Source organism: Oryctolagus cuniculus, chromosome 16, assembly GCF_051225735.1.
Source record: "Oryctolagus cuniculus isolate XC-2025 breed Fujian yellow rabbit chromosome 16, ASM5122573v1, whole genome shotgun sequence".
In the NCBI taxonomy this organism is placed as follows: domain Eukaryota; kingdom Metazoa; phylum Chordata; class Mammalia; order Lagomorpha; family Leporidae; genus Oryctolagus; species Oryctolagus cuniculus.
Genome location: NC_142882.1, coordinates 43290565 through 43313581, shown reverse-complemented (window position 1 = coordinate 43313581; position 23017 = coordinate 43290565). Strand labels below are relative to the sequence as shown.

Genomic DNA, 23017 nt, shown 5'->3' with positions numbered 1-23017 from the left:
TAAATAGTCACTGAAAGCAGACACTCCACTTATGTACAGAGGCATAGCACAAAGATAAAAGTTGCCACAGTGAAAAAACACAGAAGAAACCAAGGAGTATCTCCAAAAATGCTGAGTAACAAATGCACCAAATCAAGAAACAAGAATAAGGGAGACAACATGATGTCCCCAAAAGAACACAACACCTCAATACTAGATTGTGAAGATGATGATATGGAAGAAATGCAAGAAATGGAATTCAAAAAGTTGATCACAAGATTACATAAAAGTAATCAGAAGCAAATGTATGAACTACTGAAATCTGTAAAAGACATGAAAATTTCTCCAGTGAAATTGAGATTTTAAAGAAAAATCAAAATGAAATGAAAAATTCAATAGAACAAATAAAAATGCAGTGGAAAGTCTTAACAGAATTAGTAAAGCAGGAGAAAGAATATTGGACTTAGAAGACAAAGCACAGGAAATTATACAGTCAAACCAAAAACAAGAAGAGGAAATTAGAAAACTAAAAAACACTGTTGGGAATCTACAGTATACTATCAAACAACATAACAGATGAGTTCTAGGAGTTCCTGAAGGCGTGAATAGAGAAAATGGATTAGAAGGCCTTTTAAGTGAAATAATAACAGAAAACTTCACTAATTTGGAGAAAGAAAAGGACATGCAAGTACAAGAAGCATGTAGAACTTGTAATAGACATGACTAGCAAAGATCTTTACAAAGGGACATTGTAATCAAGTTCACCACAGTAAAATATAAATAAAAGATTCTAAAATGTGCATGAGAGAAATGCCAGATTACTTTCAGAGGATCTCCAATTAGACACACAGTGGACCTTGCATCAGAAATACTACAAGCTAGGAGAGAATGGCGAGAAACATTCCAAATATTAAGAGAAAAAAAAAACTGTCAACCCAGAATACTATACCCTGAAAAGCACTCATTTATGCATGAAGGTTAAATAAATACCTTCCAAAACAAACGGAAATTGAAAGAATTTGTCACCACCCTTCCAGCCCTACAAAAGATGCTTAAAGATGTACTGCACACAGAAACACAGAAACATGGTCATCACTATGAAAGAAGGTAAAGGAAAGAATCTCTCAGTAAAAGTTCAAAGAAAATTCAAAGCAAAAAATAGGGATATTTTTGAAAAAATGACAGTGCAAAGCCATTATTTATCAATAATCACCTTGAATGTAAATGGTCTCAACTCTACAGTTAAAAGACACAGACTGGCTTAAAAAAATAAAATAAAATCCATTTATTTGCTGCCTGCAAGGCTAATCCTCCGCCTGCGGCACTGGCACTCCGGGTTCTAGACCCGGTTGGGGCGCCGGGTTCTTGTCCTGGTTGCTCCTCTTCCAGTCCAGCTCTCTGCTGAGGCCTGGGAGGGCAGTGGAGGATGGCGCAAGGGCTTGGGCCCCTGCACCCGCATGGGAGATCAGGAGGAAGCACCTAGCTCCTGGCTTCAGATTGGCATAGCTCTGGCCATAGCAGCCATTTGGGGGGGGGGGGGAACCAATGGAAGGAAGATATTTATCTCTCTCTCTCTCACTGTCTAACTCTGTCAAATAAATAAAAAAAAATAGTAATGAGGGACTTCAATACCCTACTGTCAGCAATAGTCAGATTAACCAGACAGAAAATCAGCAAGGAAATAGCACAATTAATCGACACTATAGACCAATTGGACCTAACAGATATCTACAGGACATTTCATCCTATAGTCACAGAATACACATTCTTCTCACCAGTGCATGGAACTTTCTCTAGGATTGACCACTTACTAGGCCAAAAATAAAGTCCCAGCAAATTAAATTAAAAAAAATCATGAAATCATACCACATATCTTCTTGGACCACAATGGAGTCTAGCTGGAAATAAGCAACTCAGGAATCTCTAGAACATATGCAAACACATGGAGACTCAACAACATGCTCCTGAATGAACACTGGGTCATAGACGAAATCAAAAGAGAAATAAAAAAATTTCTAGAAACAAATGATGACAACAACACAACATATCAAAACATAGGGAAGACAGAAAAAACAGTGTTAAGAGGAAAGTTTATAGCAATTGGTGCCGACATCAAGAAATTGGAAAGACATCAAATAAATTAGCTATTAATGCAACTCAAGGATCAAGAAAAACAACAGCAAACCAAACCCAAAACTAGTAAGAGAAAAGAAATAATTAAAATTAGAGAAGAAACAAAATTGAATCAAAAAATTACAAAAGATCAGCAAAATGAAGAGCTGGTTTTATGAAAAAAAAATAAACAAAATTTGCACACCATTGGCCCAACCAACCAAAAAAGGGGAGAGAAGACTCAAATCAATAAAATTAGAGATGAAAAAGGAAATGTAACAACAGACAACCATAGAAATAAAAAGGATCATCAGAAATTACTACAAAGAGCTGTATGCCAACAAACTGGAAAATGTAGAAGAAATTGATAGATGCCTGGACACATACAGCCTATCTAAATTGAGCCATGAAGATATAGAAAACCTAAACAGACTCATAACCAAGATGGAAATTGAATCAGTAATAAAGGCCCTCCCCACAAAGAAAACCCTGGGAATGGATGGCTTCACTGCTGAATTCTGCCAGACATTTAAACAACTAACTCCAATTCTTCTCAACTTATTAAAAATAATTGAAAGGGAGAAAATCCTCCTGAATTCTTTCTATGAAGCCAGCATCATCTTAATTACTAAGCCTGAAAAATATGCAACAGAGAAGAATTACAGACCAATTTCCCTGATGAACATAGATGAAAAATCCTCAACTTTTAGCCAATTGAATCTAACAACAGATCAGAAAGATCATCCACCCAGACCAAGTGGAATTTATTCTTGCTATGCAGGGATGGTTCAGTATTCACAAATCAATCAATGTGACACATCACATTAATAAATTGCTGAACAAAAAAACACATATGATTATTTCATAGATGCAGAGAAAGCATTTGATAAAATACAACACCCTTTCATGATGAAAACTGTAAGCAAACTGGGTATAGAAGGAACATTCTTCAACACATTCAGGGCAATTTATGACAAACCCATGGCCAAAGTCATATTGGATGGGGAAAAGTTGGAATCATTCCCACTGAGATCTGGTACCAGACAAGGATGCCCACTCTCACCATTGCTATTCAATATAGTCCTAGAAGTTTTATCCAAGCCATTAGGCAAGAAAAAGAAATTAAAGGGATACAAATTGGGAAGGTGGAAGTCAAACTATCCCTATTGGCAGATGACACGATTCTATATATAGGGGATCCAAAAGATTCCACTGAGACACTATTAAAATATAGAAGAGTTTGGTAAAGTAGCAAGATATAAAGTCAATACACAAAAATCAACAGCCTTTGTATACACAGACAATGCAAAGGCTGAGATTGAGCTTCTAAGATCAACCCCATTCACAAAAGCTACAAAAAAAAATCAAATACCTCAGAATAAATTTATTCAAGGATGTCAAAAATCTCTACAACGAGAATTACAAAACATTAAAGAAAGAAATAGAAGAAAATATTTAAAAAATGGAAAAATCTTCCATGTTCATGGATTGGAAGAATCAATATCATCAAAGTGTCCATTCTTCCAAAAGCAATTTACAGATTCAATATGATACCAATCAAAATACCAAAGACATTCTTCTCAGATATAGACAAAATGATGCTGAAATACATATGAGCACACAGGAGACCTCAAATAGCTAAAACAATCTTATACAACATAAACAAAGCAGGAGACATCACAATATCAGATTACAAGACATACTACAAAGCAGTTAGAATCAAAATAACATGGTACTGGTACAAAAACAGATGGATAGACCAATGGAACAGAATAGAAATGCCAGAAATCAATGCAAACATCTACAACCAGCTTATATTTGACCAAGGATCTAAAACCAATACCTGGAACGAAGAGAGTCTCTTCAACAAATAGTGCTGGGAAAACTGGATTTCCACATGAATAAGTATAAAACAAGAATCCTGCCTTACACCTTACATAAAAAATCCACCCAATATGGATTGCACTTAATTTCAATGAGTCAGTTAAGTAAGACTTTTTAGCTCTATTTTGTCTCTTCAATCATTAAAATTTCTTTGTTCTTTATGTTGGTATGAAGTTAATTTTGTAAGAATACATAAGGGGACAGCACTATGGTGTAACAGGTAAAGCTGCTGCCTGCAGTACAGGCATCCCATATGGGTCCTGGTTCAAATAACAGCTGCTCTACTTATGATCCAACTCTCTGCTATGGCCTGGGAAAACAGTAGAAGATGGCCAAAGTCTTTGGGCCCCTGTACATGTGTGGGAGACCTGGAAGAAGCTCGAAGTTCCTGGCTTCGGATTGGCACAGATTTTGCAGTTGCAGCTATTTGGGGAGTGAACTAGTGGATGGAAGAACCCCTACAACCCGTCTCTGCCTCTCTGTAGCTCTGGCTTTCAAATAAATAAAAAATAAATCTCAAAAAAAAGAATTCATAAAATATGCTTATAACATCTTAGCAATCTAACAAGGGGAAGTTCACCCACCATCTGCACAAAGAAATATAGTTACAGAATTTTGAAGACTTTTGTTATACTGCTGTAAATGTAAATATAACATTTTGAGTGTAATAGGTTAAAAATGTCTTCATTATATTTAGGAAACAGTGCATGGCAGTTGATAAATCTGACGTCAGAAGGTAGCATTGTGGTGCAGTGGATTAAGCTGCTGTTTGCAAGGCCAGCATCTCATATCAGAGCCCTAGTTAGAGCCCTGGTTGCTCCACTTCTTAGACAGCTTCCTGCTTATGAGCATGGCAGGTCAGTGGAGGATGGTGCAAGTGCCTGGACTCCTGCACATATGTGGGAGGCCTTGATGGAGTTCCTGCATCATGGCTTCTGCCTGGCTGACCCCAAGTTGTTTGGCCTGTTAAGGAAAGAACCAGAAGATGGAAGCTCTCTCTTTCACTCTCCGTATCTCCCTCTCTCTCTGTCACTCTGCCTTTCAAATAAAATAATAGCTAAATCTTTTCAAAGCAAAGAAATCAGCCTACGCTTCACTCAGTTCTTAGGTTTTCCCCTTTGAACCAATGTATTAATGTCAGAATCTTCGAGATGTTATGTGTGAAATGAGGCTCTTAATATTTGCTCTGCCTTCTCATGTGGATATTTTGAAGATCACCATAAATAATGAGTGTGGAAATCCACCAAGTGTTATTCTCCCATATGATGCTGTTTTTCTATTAAGCGCAAAGCATCAGAGGAATCTTAGTGAGATCTCAGATATTTTTACTACACCATACTCCCTGCCAAACTACATAAGCAAAGTCTGTTTTTCAATAGGTTGGAGTGATATAAAGACAAATGTGAATAAATACAGATATGAGAAACTACCTACCTTGATGTCATACATATGAATGCACTAAGGATAAAAGCCCCACCACTCTTTGTCATGCAAGCAAAGCAAGCTTTGAGCCCCCATGGAGTGAAGAAATATAACTTCTCCCAGAGCCTGGCATGAGGATTCCAAGGCATCTCTTCAGCCACCCGAACCACCAGGCACAGGTGACTCAACTGATGGAGTTTTTGTTAACATCAGGGCCGCAATTCTGGCCTGCATCAGGAAAATGGAGCTAGCTATTGCATGCCATTGGCTTTAAAAAGATTCTTGGAACTGGTGCTGTGTGTAGCAGGCTAAGCTTCCGCCTGCAGAACCGACATCCCATATGGATGCCAGTTCTTGTCCCGGCTGCTCTTCTTCTTATCCAACTCTTTGTTGATGGCCTGGGAAAGCAATAGAGAATGTCCCAAGTCCTTGGGTCCCTGCACCCCTATAGTAAACCGGAAGAAACTCCTGGCTCCTGGCTTCAGATTGGCCCAGCCTTGACCATTGTGACCATTTGGAGAGTGAACCAAGAAGAACTTTCTGTCTCTCCCTCTCTCTATAAGTCTGCTTCTCAAATAAATAAATTTTTAAAAAAAATCTTTAAAAATATTTCTTTATGTGTTTGTTTGAAATGCAGAGTGACCGAAAAAGAAGAGAAATCAGTCAGATTCCATCCCCTGGTTTACTCCCCGAATAGTCACAATAGCTGGTGCAGGGCCAGGCCGAAGTTCAGAGCCAAGAGCCAAGGTCTCCCATGTGGTGGCAGGAACCTGCTCGGTCATCACTCACTGCCTCCCAGGCACATCAGCAGGAAGCTGGAATTGGAAGTGGAGTAGCTGGGACTCGAAGTGGCACTCTGACACGGGATGCCAAGCTCCCAAAGTGGTGGCTTAACCTGCTGTGCCTCAATGTCCACAAACAAAATTATCCTCTGGTTCTTAGTGTTTTTCTTTACAGAAATCTAATCACACCCTGTAGCCCTCAGAATGGGCAAGGGAAAGCAGAGGGAAGAGCTCGCTGTCAGCACCATCTTATCATCACTTTAATAAAACGTACAGTGGGCTGAAATACTCAACTGCCTTTATATGCTGTTGCTTCTGTTTTGAGAAGTGCAGTCACTCACTTTTTCCACGTATGTGAGAGTATTTCCAAAAGCTCTTGGAAAATGAATTTAAAAGATAAGGTATAGGTGCCACAAATACTGAAATCCATGTATATGAGGGATCTTCAAGTAATGCATGCAAATTCATATTGTAAAAACCTATGGATGGATTTTGAATATTTTTTGGCAGTGGAGCAAATTTACATTTTAATTCCATTTTCCACAAACTTTTTGAAATACCCTGATATTCTTGATGGACTTTGGTGGAACAAGGACATGAGAATTTATTTCCTCTGAATAAATTTGTTTTGGCTGTAGATTCATATACTGTATCCTCTCTATTATGCACCTTTTTTCCTAACATTTTTGGTGCCCCGTGTGAGGAGGCATCAATCTGCAACTCTTTTCCTAACAGACTTAGCCAATCATGATGGCCAAGGTTGAGAAGATGAAGTACAGAAGACCCTGTATTCTCAAGGCAATCACTTTCCTTGGAGGGGGTCAGGCAGGTTAACAGGCACTGTTAACCATCTGCTAAGGTGTTAGAGGGATGTTGCCACACTAAGGACCACCAATGGCCAAAAAAAAACTTCACAGTAAAAGTGATGCTTGAACCAAATCTGCCAGAAAATCACACATTTGGCTATGGTCAAGGTGTACAATGGAAAGTGTGGAAGAGGACAATGTCTTTAGAAATAAAACTTATGGGGAAATATGATTAATTTAGGGAACAGTAAGTTCCCTAAGTATGGAGTGTGCCTGGGATTTCTGTAAATGAGTGCCCCAAAATGGATGGCATAGGGCATCAGAAACGAATTGTGTAAGACATTGGTAGTGTTGGTTCCTTCTGAGAGATATATGGGATAATCAGTTCTGTGCACACCTATGCAACTCAACTTGGCATACTTCCATGTACAGGTGCATCATGGCAACCCCTGCATTCATGTTCACATGGTGTTTGCTTGCATGTAGGTCTCTGCCTTGAAAGCTCTCCTTTGTATAAGGATATCAATCACATACCCTAATTCACTTTTTTTTGACAGGCAGAGTGGACAGTAAGAGAGAGACAGAGAGAAAGGTCTTCCTTTTCCATTGGTTCACCCTCCAATGGCCGGCGCATCGCGCTTATCCAAAGCCAGGAGCCAGGTGCTTCTCCTGGTCTCCCATGCGGGTACAGGGCCCTCCTCCAATGCACTCCCAGGCCACAGCAGAGGGCTGGCCTGGAAAAGGGGCAACCAGGACAGAATCAGGTGCCCCAACCGGGACTAGAACCCAGTGTGCTGGCACTGCAGGTGGAGGATTAGCCTATTGAGCCATGTTGCCGGCCCCTAATTTACTTATTTTAACTTGGCTCCAGCAATGTGTGACCTGGGGGGTGGGGCACTAGGATCTCACACAGCTTCGAGCAGGAGTCATAATTAAACTCATTATGTACAAGTATGGCTAGAAACCGGGATGCATTTGAAAATGGAGAGGGGAAAGGGGAAATAGATCATGGATCCACAAGTAGTTCTAGTTTAAATAAGGAAAATGACTTATTAAGTAAAAACAAAAATGCTTATTCCAGACACAGAATTTTAATAGAAATGTCCCAACTCACCGAAAAAAGACAGAGAAGACCCAAATCAATAAAACCAGAGATAAAACAATGTACAACAGATACTACAGAAGTAATGAGAATCATTAGGAATTACAACAAGCAGCTATACACCAACAAATTGGAAAATTAGAAGAAATGGATAGGTTCCTGGAAACAAACTACCAAAATTGAGTCTTAAAGACAGAAAAACATAAACAGACAAGTAACCAAGAAGAACATAGAAGAAGCAACACAAACCCTCCCCGCGGGGAAAAGCCCAGGATTGTGTGGTTTCGCGGATGAATTCTACCAGACTTTTCAAGAACTAATTCCAATTATTCTCAAACTATTGAAAAAAATTGAAAGGGAGGAAATCCTCTCAAGCTCCTTCTATGAGATCCATATCATCTTACTTCTAAAACCAGAAAAAGACAGAACCTAGAAAGAAAACTATAGACTAAAATCCCTAATGAACAGAGATGCAAAAATCCTCAACAAAATACTAGCTAATTGAATCCAACAACACATCAGAAAGATAATTCACCCAGAGCAAATGCGATTTATTCCTACTATGCAGGAATGGTTCAACATTCACAAATCAATAAATGTGACACATCACATTAAAAAACTGAAGAACAAAAATCATATCATTATCTCAATATATAAGCATTTGATAAAAGATAACATCCTTTCAAGATGAACACCTTAAGCAAAATGCGTATACAAGCAAAATTCCTCAACAAAATCAAGACAATTTATCACAAACCCATGGTCAGCATCTTATTGAATGGGCAAAAGCTGAAACCATTCCAACTAAGGTCCAGAACCAGAAAAGGATGCTCAATCTTACCACTACTATTCAATATAGTTCTGGAAGTTTTAACCAGAGCCATTAGGCAATAAAAGAAATCAAACAGATATAAGTTAGAAAGGAGGAACTAAAATTATCCTTGTTTGTAGATGGCATGATTCTATATATATAGGGGAACCAAAAGACACCACTAAGAGACTAATTGAACTCAAAAGAGTTTGGTTTAGTGTCAGGATACAAAATTAACACACAAAAATCAATAGACTTTGTATACATAGACCATGCTATGGCTGAGAAATAACTTGTAAGATCAGTCCCATTCATAATATTTACAAAAATTAAATATTTTAGTATGAAGTTAACCAAGGATGTGAAAAGATCTATAAGATACTATTTACTGAACTCCTTACATATGTAGGGTTAATCTTATGAGTATAAAGTAAACTGAAAGTAAAGCATTGTACAAATTAAGAGTGGGAATGAAAAGGAAGGAGAATGGAGGATGGAAGCATGGGTGGGAGGGAGGGTAGGTGGGGATGTATCACTGTGTTCTTAAATCTGTATACACGTAAGACATGAAATAGGTATGCCTTAAATAAAAGAAAAAAGAAAAAACTCAAACTACTTAACTATTTTTTTAAAAAAAGGAATGTCTGAAAGATAGAGATCAGTACTCAAGAGGAAAATTATTTTAGAATATTTATTTATTTTTTGAGTTTCCTTATAGGGGCAGGGATTGAAAAATAGAGAAAAAAAAAATCTTTCATCTGGTGAGTCACTCCCAAAAATGGCTGCAACAGCCATGGTTGAGCCAAGGCAAAGTCAGGGGCTAGGAACTCCATTCAGGCAGCCTACATGGGTGGGAGGGGCCCGAACACTTGGACCATCTTCTCTTGCCTTTCAGGAGCATTAGTGGGGAGCTGGATGGGAAGTTGTCCAGCTGAGACTCCAACTGCCACTTGGATATGGGATGTCAGAATGGCAAGCAAGCTTAACACCTGTGCTAAAATGTGATCTCCTTAGAAGAAAAATTAAATTTTTCTATCATACTATTATACTTATAAATGAGAATGCTAGAAGTGCAGACACTGATAAATTAAATTATTGAACTATTAAAATATAATTGACATGAATCCTGGAGCTTGAAAGTGTGTTTTCTATTCTTTCAATGTAACTGCATGTATTCTTAAGCTTAAACCATTTTAGTTAGCAGTTTATCTGGGAGAAGCATTCTTCCTTAACCTAGACTTTTTCTCCTGCTTTGTAACCTGTTCCTGACTTGACTGTGAGCATCAGCTAACCTATGATGTTTAAGTTCTGTGACTCCAGCAGTATGACCTATAGCCTATATTGCATCTTCTTGAAATACTGGAAGATGGTTTCATTTTCACTTCTCTACCTTGGAGAAACCTTGCTAAAGTATCAGTCTTCAGATGGACATTTGACCTGGTGGTTAACACACCACTTGGGATGGCCATATATCATATCAATGTGCCTGGTTCAAGTCTCAGCTGTGTTCTTTTTCTGCTGATGCACACACTGGAATGCAGCTGGTAAGAGCTCAAGTTGTTGTGTCTCTGACACCCAAGTGGGAGACTAAGATTGAATACCCAGCTCCCAGTTCCAACTCTGCCCTGCATTAGCTGTTGTGGGCATCTGGGGAGTGAATCACTGGATGTGACTGATTTCTCTTTCTCTCTTCCCTTTCTTATAATAAATGAATGAATAAATAAATAAGATAAAATATCATAGTTTTCTTAGTATGTCTTCTCCACTGCTACCTCTTGAATGTATTAAAGCTTCACCAAAAATGGGGGCTTTGCTTGTTTCTACCTCTCTACTTCCAGTTTGTATATCTTCAGTTAAAACTTGTGAATTGACAAGTGATCTGCTTTATTACCCCTTGTTTTACAACAAAAAAGGCTCACTTACCTTCAGCAGCTCTAACTCTTGGTTGCTAACCTTGCATTTGTCTTACTTCCTCTCAGCAGTTTGTGGTCTTTACCAAACAGCTGACCCCACCCTCTGTTGTTCTCTGTCTCCACTGGTTCCTTGTGAGGGACCATCAATATATTCATATTGAGCAATCCCTTCCTCCACTTTCTCATCTCCCTTGGCTGATCCTTAGCTTACTGAGATCTGAATTCTAGACCTACCGCTGCTTTGACCCCTGCTTGCAAATCCAGGGCTATTTTGCGTTTTCACCACCTCAGTGGGTGTTCAGTGGGAGTCCTCTAAGCCCTTCTTTAAAACTGCCTGCTAGTCTCTGATGATCTTACATCTTTGACTCTTGGGTTTCAACCTAGTTTACTAGCAGTCTTTTATTTTATCTGGAGATCATGGAGTTGCATTTAGGGTATTATTTATTGTCCCATTATGGATCCATCCACAGCTCAAATACAGTTAATATTTGCATGACACCCATAACAGCAAGGTCAATCCAGGTATTTTCTGATTCCTGGGACTCTGGTTCCTGATTCACATTTCCAACTACTTTCTGAGTAGCTTCCTCATGACCTACCCCAAGCGCCCTAACACAAGCTTCCCAAAGTGGAACTGTACAACATCACCTACACACAAGCCAGAGATCTGGGCATCTTATCACACCTGGCTCAGGCCCTCCCACTCTTATGTTTAACTAATAACTGAGTCCTTATATATATTAAATATCTACTTTACATCTCCACTGTCACGACTACTGCAGTGATTAAATATACTTTTGACTTTCAAACAGACTTTTGTATTGTATATTTCTTAAATGTTTAAAAAGAAGTTAATTATTCCTTCATGCCCAGTCTCCTTAGAATGATATTGGATGGCTTCTTCCTCAAGTTTGGCCGTGGTCTAGCATGATTTTTGTGGGATTTTGTTTTTGTTTTTTTTGTTGTTAGGGTGAGTCATAGACATACTGGAGGCTCCTTGATGAAAGCTGCAGATTGTTTCTTTAGAAACGGCACATTTGCCCACGCACTCGCGCTCACACGTGTGGTGATATCAGGGTTGGTGGACAGCCTGAGCTCTGCCCATGAATTCCATCATTTAACCCATCTCTTTCCCCACGGTTCCCCAACACCTCGGCAAGCCACCCCTGTACTTGTAGCTTCCCTTAAATGCTGTGGTGTTTCTTGCTTTCTGATGCCATGTCACACAACCCTTGCAAATCTCATGCAATTTCTAATAGAACTTCCACTCAACTCCTGCCTGTTAGCTCAAGATCACCTCTTAGTTTTTCCTCATTCTTTCCCTGTGCTTATAGATCTTTGTTATTTCTCTGCCTTCTGATCCTGGTGTGTATGACTTCTGCCTTATTATCATATAATGACTCATGGTTAAGAGTGTAATTAAAGATTAAAGAGCCTGGTAGTCAGAATGAAATGCATTTGGACACATGATAGAAATGGTTATATCTGATAAACAATTTGAAGACCTTGACTGAGGTACTCAGAGTTACTCTGAGTTTGAGGAAGGAGAAATTCCATATAAGGATTCATACCAGAGGTGGCATTTGGATTGGCTTGAAAGGACACAGAGGATTTGGGAATGCAAAGAGTAGAGGTAGAATAGAAGGTGAATGAGAATTCTGGACCACATCTACTCAGCTGCTTCCAGTTATAAAAATTAAGACCTTGATTCTGTCAGGAATCTTTTGATAACATTGTATCTTACAAAAAAACCTCCACTTGTGATTTTTGTGAATTATTCCCTGAACTAAACTTATATTTCTCATTACAAATGCCCCTTAACTTAAAAAATGCTTTGTCATAGGCCCTATATGTGTCCCAAGCCACATTCCTTATTAACCTATTGCACGATAATTGTCTTCAAATGGTGAGAAAAAAAAGCAAAGCAAAACAAATCATAGCACAGGTCTTTGCAGAACTGAAAGAATGGCTGGATTGCAAAAAGCTTTCCCCTCACCACTGATGTGAGACAATGGGAAGCTAAAGAAGTGTAAGAAGTTTGCTGCTACTACAAGTGTAGTCTGTCATGGCATAAGTGCTCACAGTGCAATCTCCACTAATAGCCCAGAACTCTTCTGCTGTTCACTAATCTACTCCACTGCTGAATAATCTGCTAGTAAATAATAAAGCTGAACGCCTTGGGGTGAGAGTTGAGCTTTTCCTGATTTACATTTACAAGAGAAAACTAACAGGGTTTATGTAAACATCCAATTGGAGATGCGTGATCTTTGCCAAAACACTTGAAAAGACATAGCTTTTGAGAGCTAATGCTTTATCATAAATGTAGAAATAAAGTGCTAATATTTAGAAGAAATGCTTTAAAAGTACCTAGTCTTTTAGAAATAAGGACCGTACAAAATTAGAAACGTCAAGCAGAAGTCGGATTCCTTTTACTTTGACTTGGTTGCTGAGTTTTTCATTTAATAAAATGTTTCCTTCCAACATGAAACCACTCTTGGGGATCAAGGTCATTAGCAGGATACAGCAGAGCATGCTTGTTAGTAGATTCTGACCAATCTGTGGCTTAAGCATAAGTTGTTTTTCCAAGGTGGAGGCATTTCCGGCTGTGCGGAAATATCGATCTTTAAAATTAGTTTCCACTAAGGCACGACAGCCCACCACCTTCCGTATAAGCTGCAGGAGTGAAGAAGTAAAGTTCCTCAGTCCTCCCTTATATGACATTACTTCCTATTTTTATTTGCTGCATTATTGAAAATGCCAGATAATAACAGAGAATTTGGGAGGTCAGAGGTATAAAGGAAATACTCTTACATTTTTTTTACTTAAATAAAGTAAATATTGTGTGTATATATTAAAAAAAAACCTTCTTTACTTCCAGGAAATATATCCAACCTTTTCAAGATGAAGAGAATAATACACAACATATGATAGTGTAGGTAGATAATATTAAATACAAAACCCAGTACATCTGCAGCTTTATCACCACATGGAAAATTAATATTTCAAAATCAAATAGGTTATAAAATGCCCAGAATAAGGTGTATGCATTGGAGAAATATATACTCAGAAGGTTGAACTGCCAATAATAGAAAAAATATTTATGCTGGGAAAGCATATACACAAATTAAATTGTTGCAAAATTTTTATCTTGCAGATTTTCTACTGTCCTCTGGCACTCTTCATACCACCTTCAGTGTATGCTGTGCATCTCCAATTCAATCTCCTCTACCAATTTTGGATCCACACAGAGGTAAGCCTTTTTTTTTTTTTTAAGTTTGTACCTAAATAGCCTGAAGCAATGTCCTGGAAGTCTACTAGCGGCTGATTTATTGTGTAAGAAAAATCTTTGTGTGCTTTCTTTAAGGAGAAACATCTGTTCATTTTTATCCTTTTTTTCTGAATATATATTGCAAAGTTTATAAGAACCAATGAGGCCAGTTGGTCTCAATTAAATAAAACAATTTTTGAGCTATGAAGTACCAAAACATTTTAATACTATGTTCAATAGCATATCTTCCTGTATTACAGTTTATTAAACATCACTTCCTAGGACATGTTGAAATTCATTTCCATCTAAAGATAGAAATCTTATACATATGTATCAGTGGGAACTCTCTGAAAACTCCTTGAAAAATTTGTTTACAGAAATTACTAAAATATTTTCTTTGATTGGAAACCTTGCTTTCATTATAGAGTTTAGGTTTTATGTAAAGGTGTTCAAGATGCTATCAGGATTTCTTTCAGAAAACAGCACCTATATAATTTCATGGGTCAGTGACATCTCAAATTCTCAGATTCTGCATGCTTTGCAGTAAGCAACTGATGGCTTTATGTACTATTGTACTAGCTTTGTTGTTAAGTATTAAAAATCACAGAACCAGAAAAATTCTGCCTTGCACACATGAGAACCCTTTCAAGACTCTGGTATTTACTGAAACCTTTTGAAGTTCCTATGGGAAGCACATTGACGGATGTTGCAGCTAGTTGAACAATACCACAAATCACAGTTGCCATTGAACGCCAAATCTTGATGCAACAAAGTGCATTTATTTCATTAATCTGCAGTAATTCATGCTACTGACTTACCTGGAATAAAGAAACTGTTGCCCTGACTTTGGATGTATGGGGCATTCTATGAAGATCTGCTGTGAAATCGTGTTTTATGATAGCTGGCATGTATCAAGCAGTCAGTACAACAACCATCAGAAGGAGCTGTTGAGGCCAGTTCTGACTCGAGAGGTCAGAGACCAAATTTGTTTAAATCAGTAGGGGGAAGCTTTCTGGTGATTTACACAGAGGGGTTAAAGGAGGTTTACATTTTTATAGTGGCACAGCCCCAAGGCCATGCCACGTGTGGCTTAGGTGTAACGCTCTATGCAGAACAATGGTGTCTAAGTAACTTCTGCCTTTTCCTGTGAACCTCTGAGACTAAGTCCCATCTCCTGAAGTGTGTGTGGGGGGGGGGGGGGGCTGTGCCCTTTTAAATTCACACCACCAGTGGCTTTATTGCAGTTCAAAAGCAAAGCATTAGTCCTCTGGCCTGTGTGACACCTTATGCATTTGAAATTACAAAGCCACTTCAAAAAGTGTGTGGAAACATGGAATTAAAATATAAGTTTACTGTTGCACAAAAAAAAAAAATCCATTATTCATTTTTTTCATAGTATACATTTCCATGGACTTTTTTTTTAATTTGACAGGTAGAGTTATAGACTCTAGAGAGAGTCTCTCTCTATAGAGAGAGAGAGACAGAGAGAAAGGTCTTCCTTTCCATTGGTTCACTCCCCAGATGACCACTACAGCCAGCACTGCGCTGATCTGAAGCCAGGAGCCAGGCGCTTGCTTCTTCCAGGTCTCCCACATGGGTGCAGGGGCCCAAACACTTGGGCCATCCTCCACTGCCCTCCCGGGCCACAACAGAGAGCTGGACTGGAAGAGGAGCAACCGGGACTAGAACCTGGGGCCCATATGGGATGCCGGCACCACAGGTGGAGGATTAGCCAAGTGAGCCACGGCGCCCGCACCTCCACAGACTTTTTGAAGATCTTAGTATGCATAGATTTAAATAATTGTTTTCAGTGCCGGCGCTGTGGCGTAGTAAGCTAAGCCTCCGGCCGTGGTGCTGGCATCTCATATGGGTTCATGTTGGAGTTTTAGGTGTTCCTTCCGATCCCTAGTCCTATATACAGCTATAGTCAGTTATTGGGAACTATCATCACCCCACCCATTATGAGAATTAGAATGCAAAGAAAATTTCTGATAACTCTCATCCTTCAGCCGAGCACAATCACGTGAGTTGAGTGGCACAGGTGCAGGAACACATCTTGGATTTTCAACTATTGAGGTCTTGCACACCTGTGTAGTTGCACTGATTTACTGTATTCCATGCACAGCCATTTGTTTACAAATAGTGATTTTTTCTAGAAGGGGGCCTGAGAGATGTGTAGCAGTGTCTGCTGTCAGAGAGAGGGCACCGGGAGGGGAGAATTGCAATGAGGAGAGGACTCAAGTATTTTTTAAATATTATTTTTATGATGTGCCTGCCTTACTTTTTCAATTAAATGTTAACACACAGATTAAGAATTGAAAAATAAAAAAGCCTGAGAATAATATCATTGAGCCTAGAAACAGCCCACTTGATGGCTGTAAAATGTGTTAACCCCCTTAAGCCACTTGCACACTCCTTAATATCGGCATCATACTTGGCACTGCCCCCACAGAAAGACTGTATGAGCTATGGATACAACAGGGCTGGCCAAAGAGCCTGGCAAATTCATCCATGGGCTGGCGCCGCGGCTCACTAGGCTAATCCTCCGCCTTGCGGCATCGGCACACCGGGTTCTAGTCCCGGTTGGGGCACCAGATTCTGTCCCAGTTGCCCCTCTTCCAGGCCAGCTTTCTGCTGTGGCCAGGGAGTGCAGTGGAGGATGGCCCAAGTGCTTGGGCCCTGCACCCCATGGGAGACCAGGATAAGTACCTGGCTCCTGCCATCGGATCAGTGCGGCGCGCTGGCCGCAGCACGCCAGCCGCGACGGCCATTGGAGGGTAAACCAACGGCAAAGGAAGACCTTTCTCTCTCTCTCTCTCTCTCTCTCTCACTGTCCACTCTGCCTGTCAAAAAAAAAAATCATACATGAAGGTTTGATTCATTTTTTAAAGTTTTTATTTCTTTATTTGAGAGGCAGAATTACAGACAAAGAGAAGCAGAAGCAGAGAGGGCAAGGTCTTCCATCTGCTGGTTCACTCCCCAAATGGCTGCAATGGCCAGAGGTGGGCCAATACTAAGCCAGGAGCCCAGAGTTTCCTCAAATCCTCCCAGGTGTAGGGGCCCAAGCACTTGGGACATCCTCCACTGCTTTCCTGGACCATAGCAGAGAGCCAGATCAGAAGTAAAGCAGACACACAGCCGCACCCTTATGGGATGCCAGTGCCACAGGCAGAGGCTTAGCTTACTAGGCCACAGTGCCAGCTCTAAAGGTTTGATTTTTAGAGTGATTTGACTTCTAGACCAGTTCTCATTATAAAGGAAATCTGGTTTTAAGGGGTCAAGGTCACCCAAAAATCGAGAAAAGTTCATTCTCTTTAAATCAATTGAGTTAGGATGGAAGGAGGAAAGAAAAACCTAAAAATGCTTTTGGAAGAGGGCATACGAAAGGAAAAAATAACTTGTAAAGTAAATTGAATAATTTATTGAAATTTTGTTTGCTTTTGAGCTATTTTGATGAAAAAATAACAGTCTCTTCCTGACCTCTTTTTCGAAGTTACAGAGCATTTGGCTTGAAACTGTATTCTGTTACTTAAATTTTATGACCGCATTTCTGCTTGTTTATTGTTCTTTGACCTAAAGTGTCCACAGCACATATTCAAGTTTAATGATTACAATAAGAAAACCTTTTTATTTAATGCATGCTGTTAACTTCGTAACTGCAGGATGTTGTAGTTTTTGAAATATTAGGTGTTACTTTGGAGTTAGCTGAGCTGATGTAGTCGAGTAGTAGCAATAACATTATCCATGACCTGGGATTTTTCTTAAATTTTCTATCATATCATTCATACACATATCACATGGTATTTGAGTAGAAAAATGTTGCAACAGTGAAATAAATTCATTCATTGATATTGAAGATTTGACTTCCCAAGCCAATGATTTGTAGAATGCCAAACTGAAATTCCTAAGAGAAACATTGTGCAGATATGATGGATATCATGACTGCTCTGGTTACACAATGGGATACACTCTGTGCTAATATTTACACATTGTGGTGTTTTATATGTTCACATATGCATAAGATACCCATAGATGTGTTGTCCTCCAGAGAAGGGTCCATGGGCAGGCTGAGAGGCAAGGAAAGGAGTGAGACATTTGCACCAACTGCATTCATTCTAATGTGGATGAAGAATAATCTCTATGTCCTGCTATTTCCCTAATACTGAATGACTCTGGAGCTTTTCCTGCATTTACTAGAATTCGGTGTATTTATTTTAATGAATTGTCTGTTTAACGTCTTGCTTAGTTTTTAGTTGCATGGTTTGCCTAATTGATCTGTTGGAATTACTTATAGGTTCTGGACACAAGTCCTTAGTGAGATACTTATATTTTAAAATATTTCCTCAACATGTAAGAGTCTATTCATTTTCTACACTATGATTGATGATGCGTAAAAATACTGAATTTTGAAGAAGTTTATCATTTCTTTTTTTTATGGTTTGTTTTCTTGCAATATTCTTTTTAAGAGGTCACTGTGACAAACTCTGAAATGTATTCCCCAAGGGTTCCTTTTGGAACTTTGCAGTTTTAACTTTGGGCTTTAGGTGTGAGATATTCTTGAATTAACTTTTGTGTACGGTGTGTGGTAGGGATCAAGATTCATCATCAATATGCACAAATTCATTCATTGTGAAGACTTTCCTTATCCATTAGATGGCCTTGATGCTTTTGTTGAGAAGAACTTGACAGTATATGGTCGGGTCTATTTTTACTCTTCTGCTCTCTTCTTCTATTGATAGATTTCTCTTCCAATACTAATCTTTCACTTTACTGATTACTATAGCTTTCGAGGAAAAAATGTTTCTATAATCTGTAGGGTTTTTTTTTTCAATTTCTCTAGGATTTTTTTCATGCTTAATTTTGTGGTTTTGAACAAAAGTAGTTCTATTTCTTTCCTATACTTATGTCATTTATTTGTTTTTCTTGCTTTGTTCCTCTGGCAAGAGGCTAATACACAAAACACAAAGAAGTGGTTAGAGAAAGATGCTGGCATCCTCTACTAACATGTTTCTCATTTTCTCTCCCCCCTACCCCCAGATATAGTGTTTGTATGTGTGTATGTGTGTATACATAGGCACACACCTAGCGGTTGCTCTAAGGTTAAGTATACATTCTACCTGGAATTAACATAAATAATATTTGTTATAAATGCAATAATCTTATGGCAGTATATTTTCATTAATGCTTTCCCAACCTAGGCTCGTGTTCTTACATGGGATAATCCTTCACAAGATATAAATCTCATATTACTTTTATTATTCTGAATTTAATCAGTCACATTTTTGAAAGAAATCAAGAAAATAAAAGAAGTACACTTCTATATTATCCTTATACACTACTACTCTTCATTCTTTCTTTTAATCCAAATTCCATCTGTTATTATTTACTTTCACTCTGAAGAATTGAGCATCTCCTGTAAGGCAGATCTATACTAACAAATTCCTCCAGTTTTCAGGTATCTTAAGATGTCTTTATTTTTATTTAATTTTTGAAGGATATTTTCATGGATGTAAAAATTTTAATTGATATTTTTTGTTACATTCTTTCAGCATTTAAAAGCAGTTTAGCCGGTGCCGCAGCTCACTAGGCTAATCCTCCGCCTTGCGGTGCCGGCACACCAGGTTCTAGTCCCCGTCGGGGAGCCGGATTCTGTCCTGGTTGCCCCTCTTCCAGGCCAGCTCTCTGCTGTGGCCCAGGAGTGCAGTGGAGGATGGCCCAAGTACTTGGGCCCTGCACCCCATGGGAGACCAGGAGAAGTACCTGGCTCCTGCCATCGGATCAGCATGATGCACTGGCTGCAGCGCGCCAGCCGTGGTGGCCTTGGAGGGTGAACCAACAGCAAAAAGGAAGACCTTTCTCTCTGTCTCTCTCACTGTCCACTCTGCCTGTCAAAAAAAAAAAAAAAGCAGTTTATTCTATTTAGACTTTTATAGTTTCATAGAATTCAGTTGATGCTCTTACCACTATTTTTATATATGTAATATGTTTTTTTCCTCCTAAATGTTTATAGGATTTTTCTCTTTATTTTGGTTTTGGTACTTGACTATGATTACTATATATGCTTTTCCTTTTTATTAATCTGAACCAGGATTTGTGGTTATGCACATTTTATTATTTTTACATTTTTTATTTATTACTTGAAAACAGGGGAGGGGGCAGGAGAGAGAAAGAGACCTTCCTCAGTTGATTCAGTCCCCAAATGTCCACAACATCCAGGTCTCTCATATGGGCAGCAGGAACCCAAGTACTTGAGCCAATACTACCTGTCTCTCAGAGTGCACATTAGCAGGAAGCTAAAATCTGGTGCAGAACTGGGGCACAAATCCATACAATCAGATATGGAGTTTGGGCATCCCAAGCAACCTCTTACTCATGGGCCATCTGCCAGCCATTGTTATTTTTTTTTTTTAAATTATTTATTTATTTATTTATTTGAAAGTCAGAGTTACACAGAGAGAGAAGGAGAGGCAGAGAGAGAGAGAGAGAGAGAAACTTCCATCCACTGGTTCACTCTCCAATTGGCTGCAACAGCTAGAGCTGCAACGATCCGAAGCCAGGAGCCAGGAGCCTCCTCCGGGTCTCCCACGAAGGTGCAGGGACCCAAGGACTTGGGTCATCTTCCCCTGCTTTCCCAGGCCATAGCAGAGAGTTGGATTAGAAGTGGAGCAGCTGGAACTTGAACCTGTGCCCATATGGGATGGCGGTACTATAGGCAGCAGCTTTATCCGCTATGCCATAGCACCAGTCCCCTAGCCATTGTTATTTTTAAAATCCAATTTGAAGCATAAAAACTTGGCTGTTATTTCCTTAAATGTTATTTCTATCCCTTTTTTCCTCACATCTTGAGGCATCAATAACACATGTAATATATTTCTTGATAGTGCATCAGAAATATTATTTTTACTTTCTCTCTTGTTAAGTCTTATCAGCTTCTGTTAACAGATCCTCAACTTTACTTACCCTTATACCTGGTCTCTCTCTAATCAACTACTAAGCCCATTCAAGGGATATAATATATTCAAGTTCAAGAGCTTCAATTGTTTCATGTAGAAATGACACTCATTTCTCTGCTGAGAGTGTCTTGTCACTCTTTATGACTGTCTGTCCCTTAATTTCTCAATTACAATAATTATGTCAAAATTCCTGTCTCCTAATTCTAACATCTGATTGTGGTATTGAGGTTTATTTCAGCTCTTTTCAAATTTTCTTTTACATTGTTCACATTTCTTCATTTCTTTTTGTCTTGTCATTGATTTTATCATATATGCCAATCTCCAGGACAAATGTCTTGCTATTCATTTTTATCATATATGCTTTTCTTTTAGACAAATGTGCTGTATAGGCTCTGGAATCCTTTATATTCCTCCGATCATAGTTTATGATCATTCTAGCAGGTAGTGCAATAACTAACTGTCCTATTTGGATAGACCTTCTTGGGAAGTGTGTCCATTGGCACAATCTTTAGTCCTGTCCTTGGACTAAAGGACCTTCTCTATCCTGAGGGAGTCTTAGGTCTTGAGGAAAGACCGACATTGTTTGAATGATATGCCTGGAGTGTTTACAATTCTTCCCTTGGTAAGAATTGAACTCTAAATTCTCCTGTGCTGGCATCATTCAGCAGTTAAGGGACCTGCTCAGCAGTTTTCTGGCTTGTTGCTTTCGTAGCTTTTCATCAGGTTCCCCAGTGCTGAGCCATAGCATGAATAATTTGACTCTGTCAAGGTTGGAAGGGGATTCACACATGGACTTCCTTTCTGGAATTTCTCCTTTTGGTTTCCAGTCACAGTTGTAGCTGCAAACATTGATCCCTGACTCTTAATCTGGTAAGTCTAATAATTTCTTTTTGACTATTACTCCCTTTTTTGCAATCAGGGCATGCCTTAGGGCAGCCATTCTACTAGGATATGACTGTGTTGACTGTGTCCACCAAACATTGAGTGATGACATTGTCCATTTGGTGACCTGTTTGAGAAGCTGTGAGGAAAACACACTGTTCTTGTCAGCAGTACTCTATACATAAGCAATTGGTCCAATTGTGTCTTTTCTCTGGAGATATGTAGATCTGATTAATAAAGGTCAAAAGAAATCAGAGTATTAGGAGAGGTGCAGAGAGGTAATAAGCAAAATAAGAAAGTTGAAGAAATGTAACCAATGAGACACTGATTAGAAGCTAGGAGACACAGGGGAGAACACAAAAATGTTACTTTATGACTGCAAGAACAATAAGATGATATCAGCATATGTAGGAATTTAGTATATCTGAAGGATACAACAGAATGTTTTGATTATTATCTTTTTGTGTCCAAATTTACAGTTTTTGCAAAAGTCAGGAAGTGTTTATTCTTCAAAATCTTATACAGAGTCTACTCAAGACACTGTCATGGGTAAAGATGCAGTTGTATTTAAATAACTGCAGACATTTTGTTTCATCTTTTTTACTATCTCAGCTTTCTGCAGCTGCTACTTGGCCCTTTGTCTAGGTGGGGAATGTATTGGGATTATTAAGCAGTCAGTAAATCGGTTTCATTAACAATTTAAATATTTATTTTGCATAAAGCAAGATGACATCTGGGAAAACATTCTTGAACATTCCACATACTTTGATTACAAAAACTTAAATGTGAATATCGTAAGCACATGATAAGTCATCTCAAGTGCTTTTAAAAAATAAGACAAATTACAAATAAGCAACATGATTTCTATAATCTAAACTGTATCTTCCTTTGTGATTTCTGGGATTAAATCACCTGAATTCAAACCCTGACTACATTTGTTAATCTGGTATGAACTTGAGCAGTTTCCTTCATCTTCCTATTTCTCATTTTCTTCCTATGTTAAGTGAAGAGAATAACAATGTATTGCTTTGTCATCAGGATTTGAAAAGATAGTTTGTGTTCTCATCTGACAATTAGATCAGTACTTGACACACAGAAAGAAG

The 23017-nt window shown here is 38.8% G+C and overlaps 1 protein-coding gene across 3 annotated transcripts in view; it reads left to right on the top strand.

Moving 5' to 3' along the window:
* Window positions 1-23017, top strand: part of AGMO (alkylglycerol monooxygenase) — a 357324-nt gene that overhangs the window by 124960 nt on the left and 209347 nt on the right. For all 3 annotated transcript variants that reach the window (XM_002720858.6, XM_089315166.1, XM_089315164.1), the window contains exon 5: window positions 13966-14061. In XM_002720858.6, the coding sequence (XP_002720904.2) occupies window positions 13966-14061 (96 nt within the window). The remainder of the gene's footprint in view (window positions 1-13965; window positions 14062-23017) is intronic.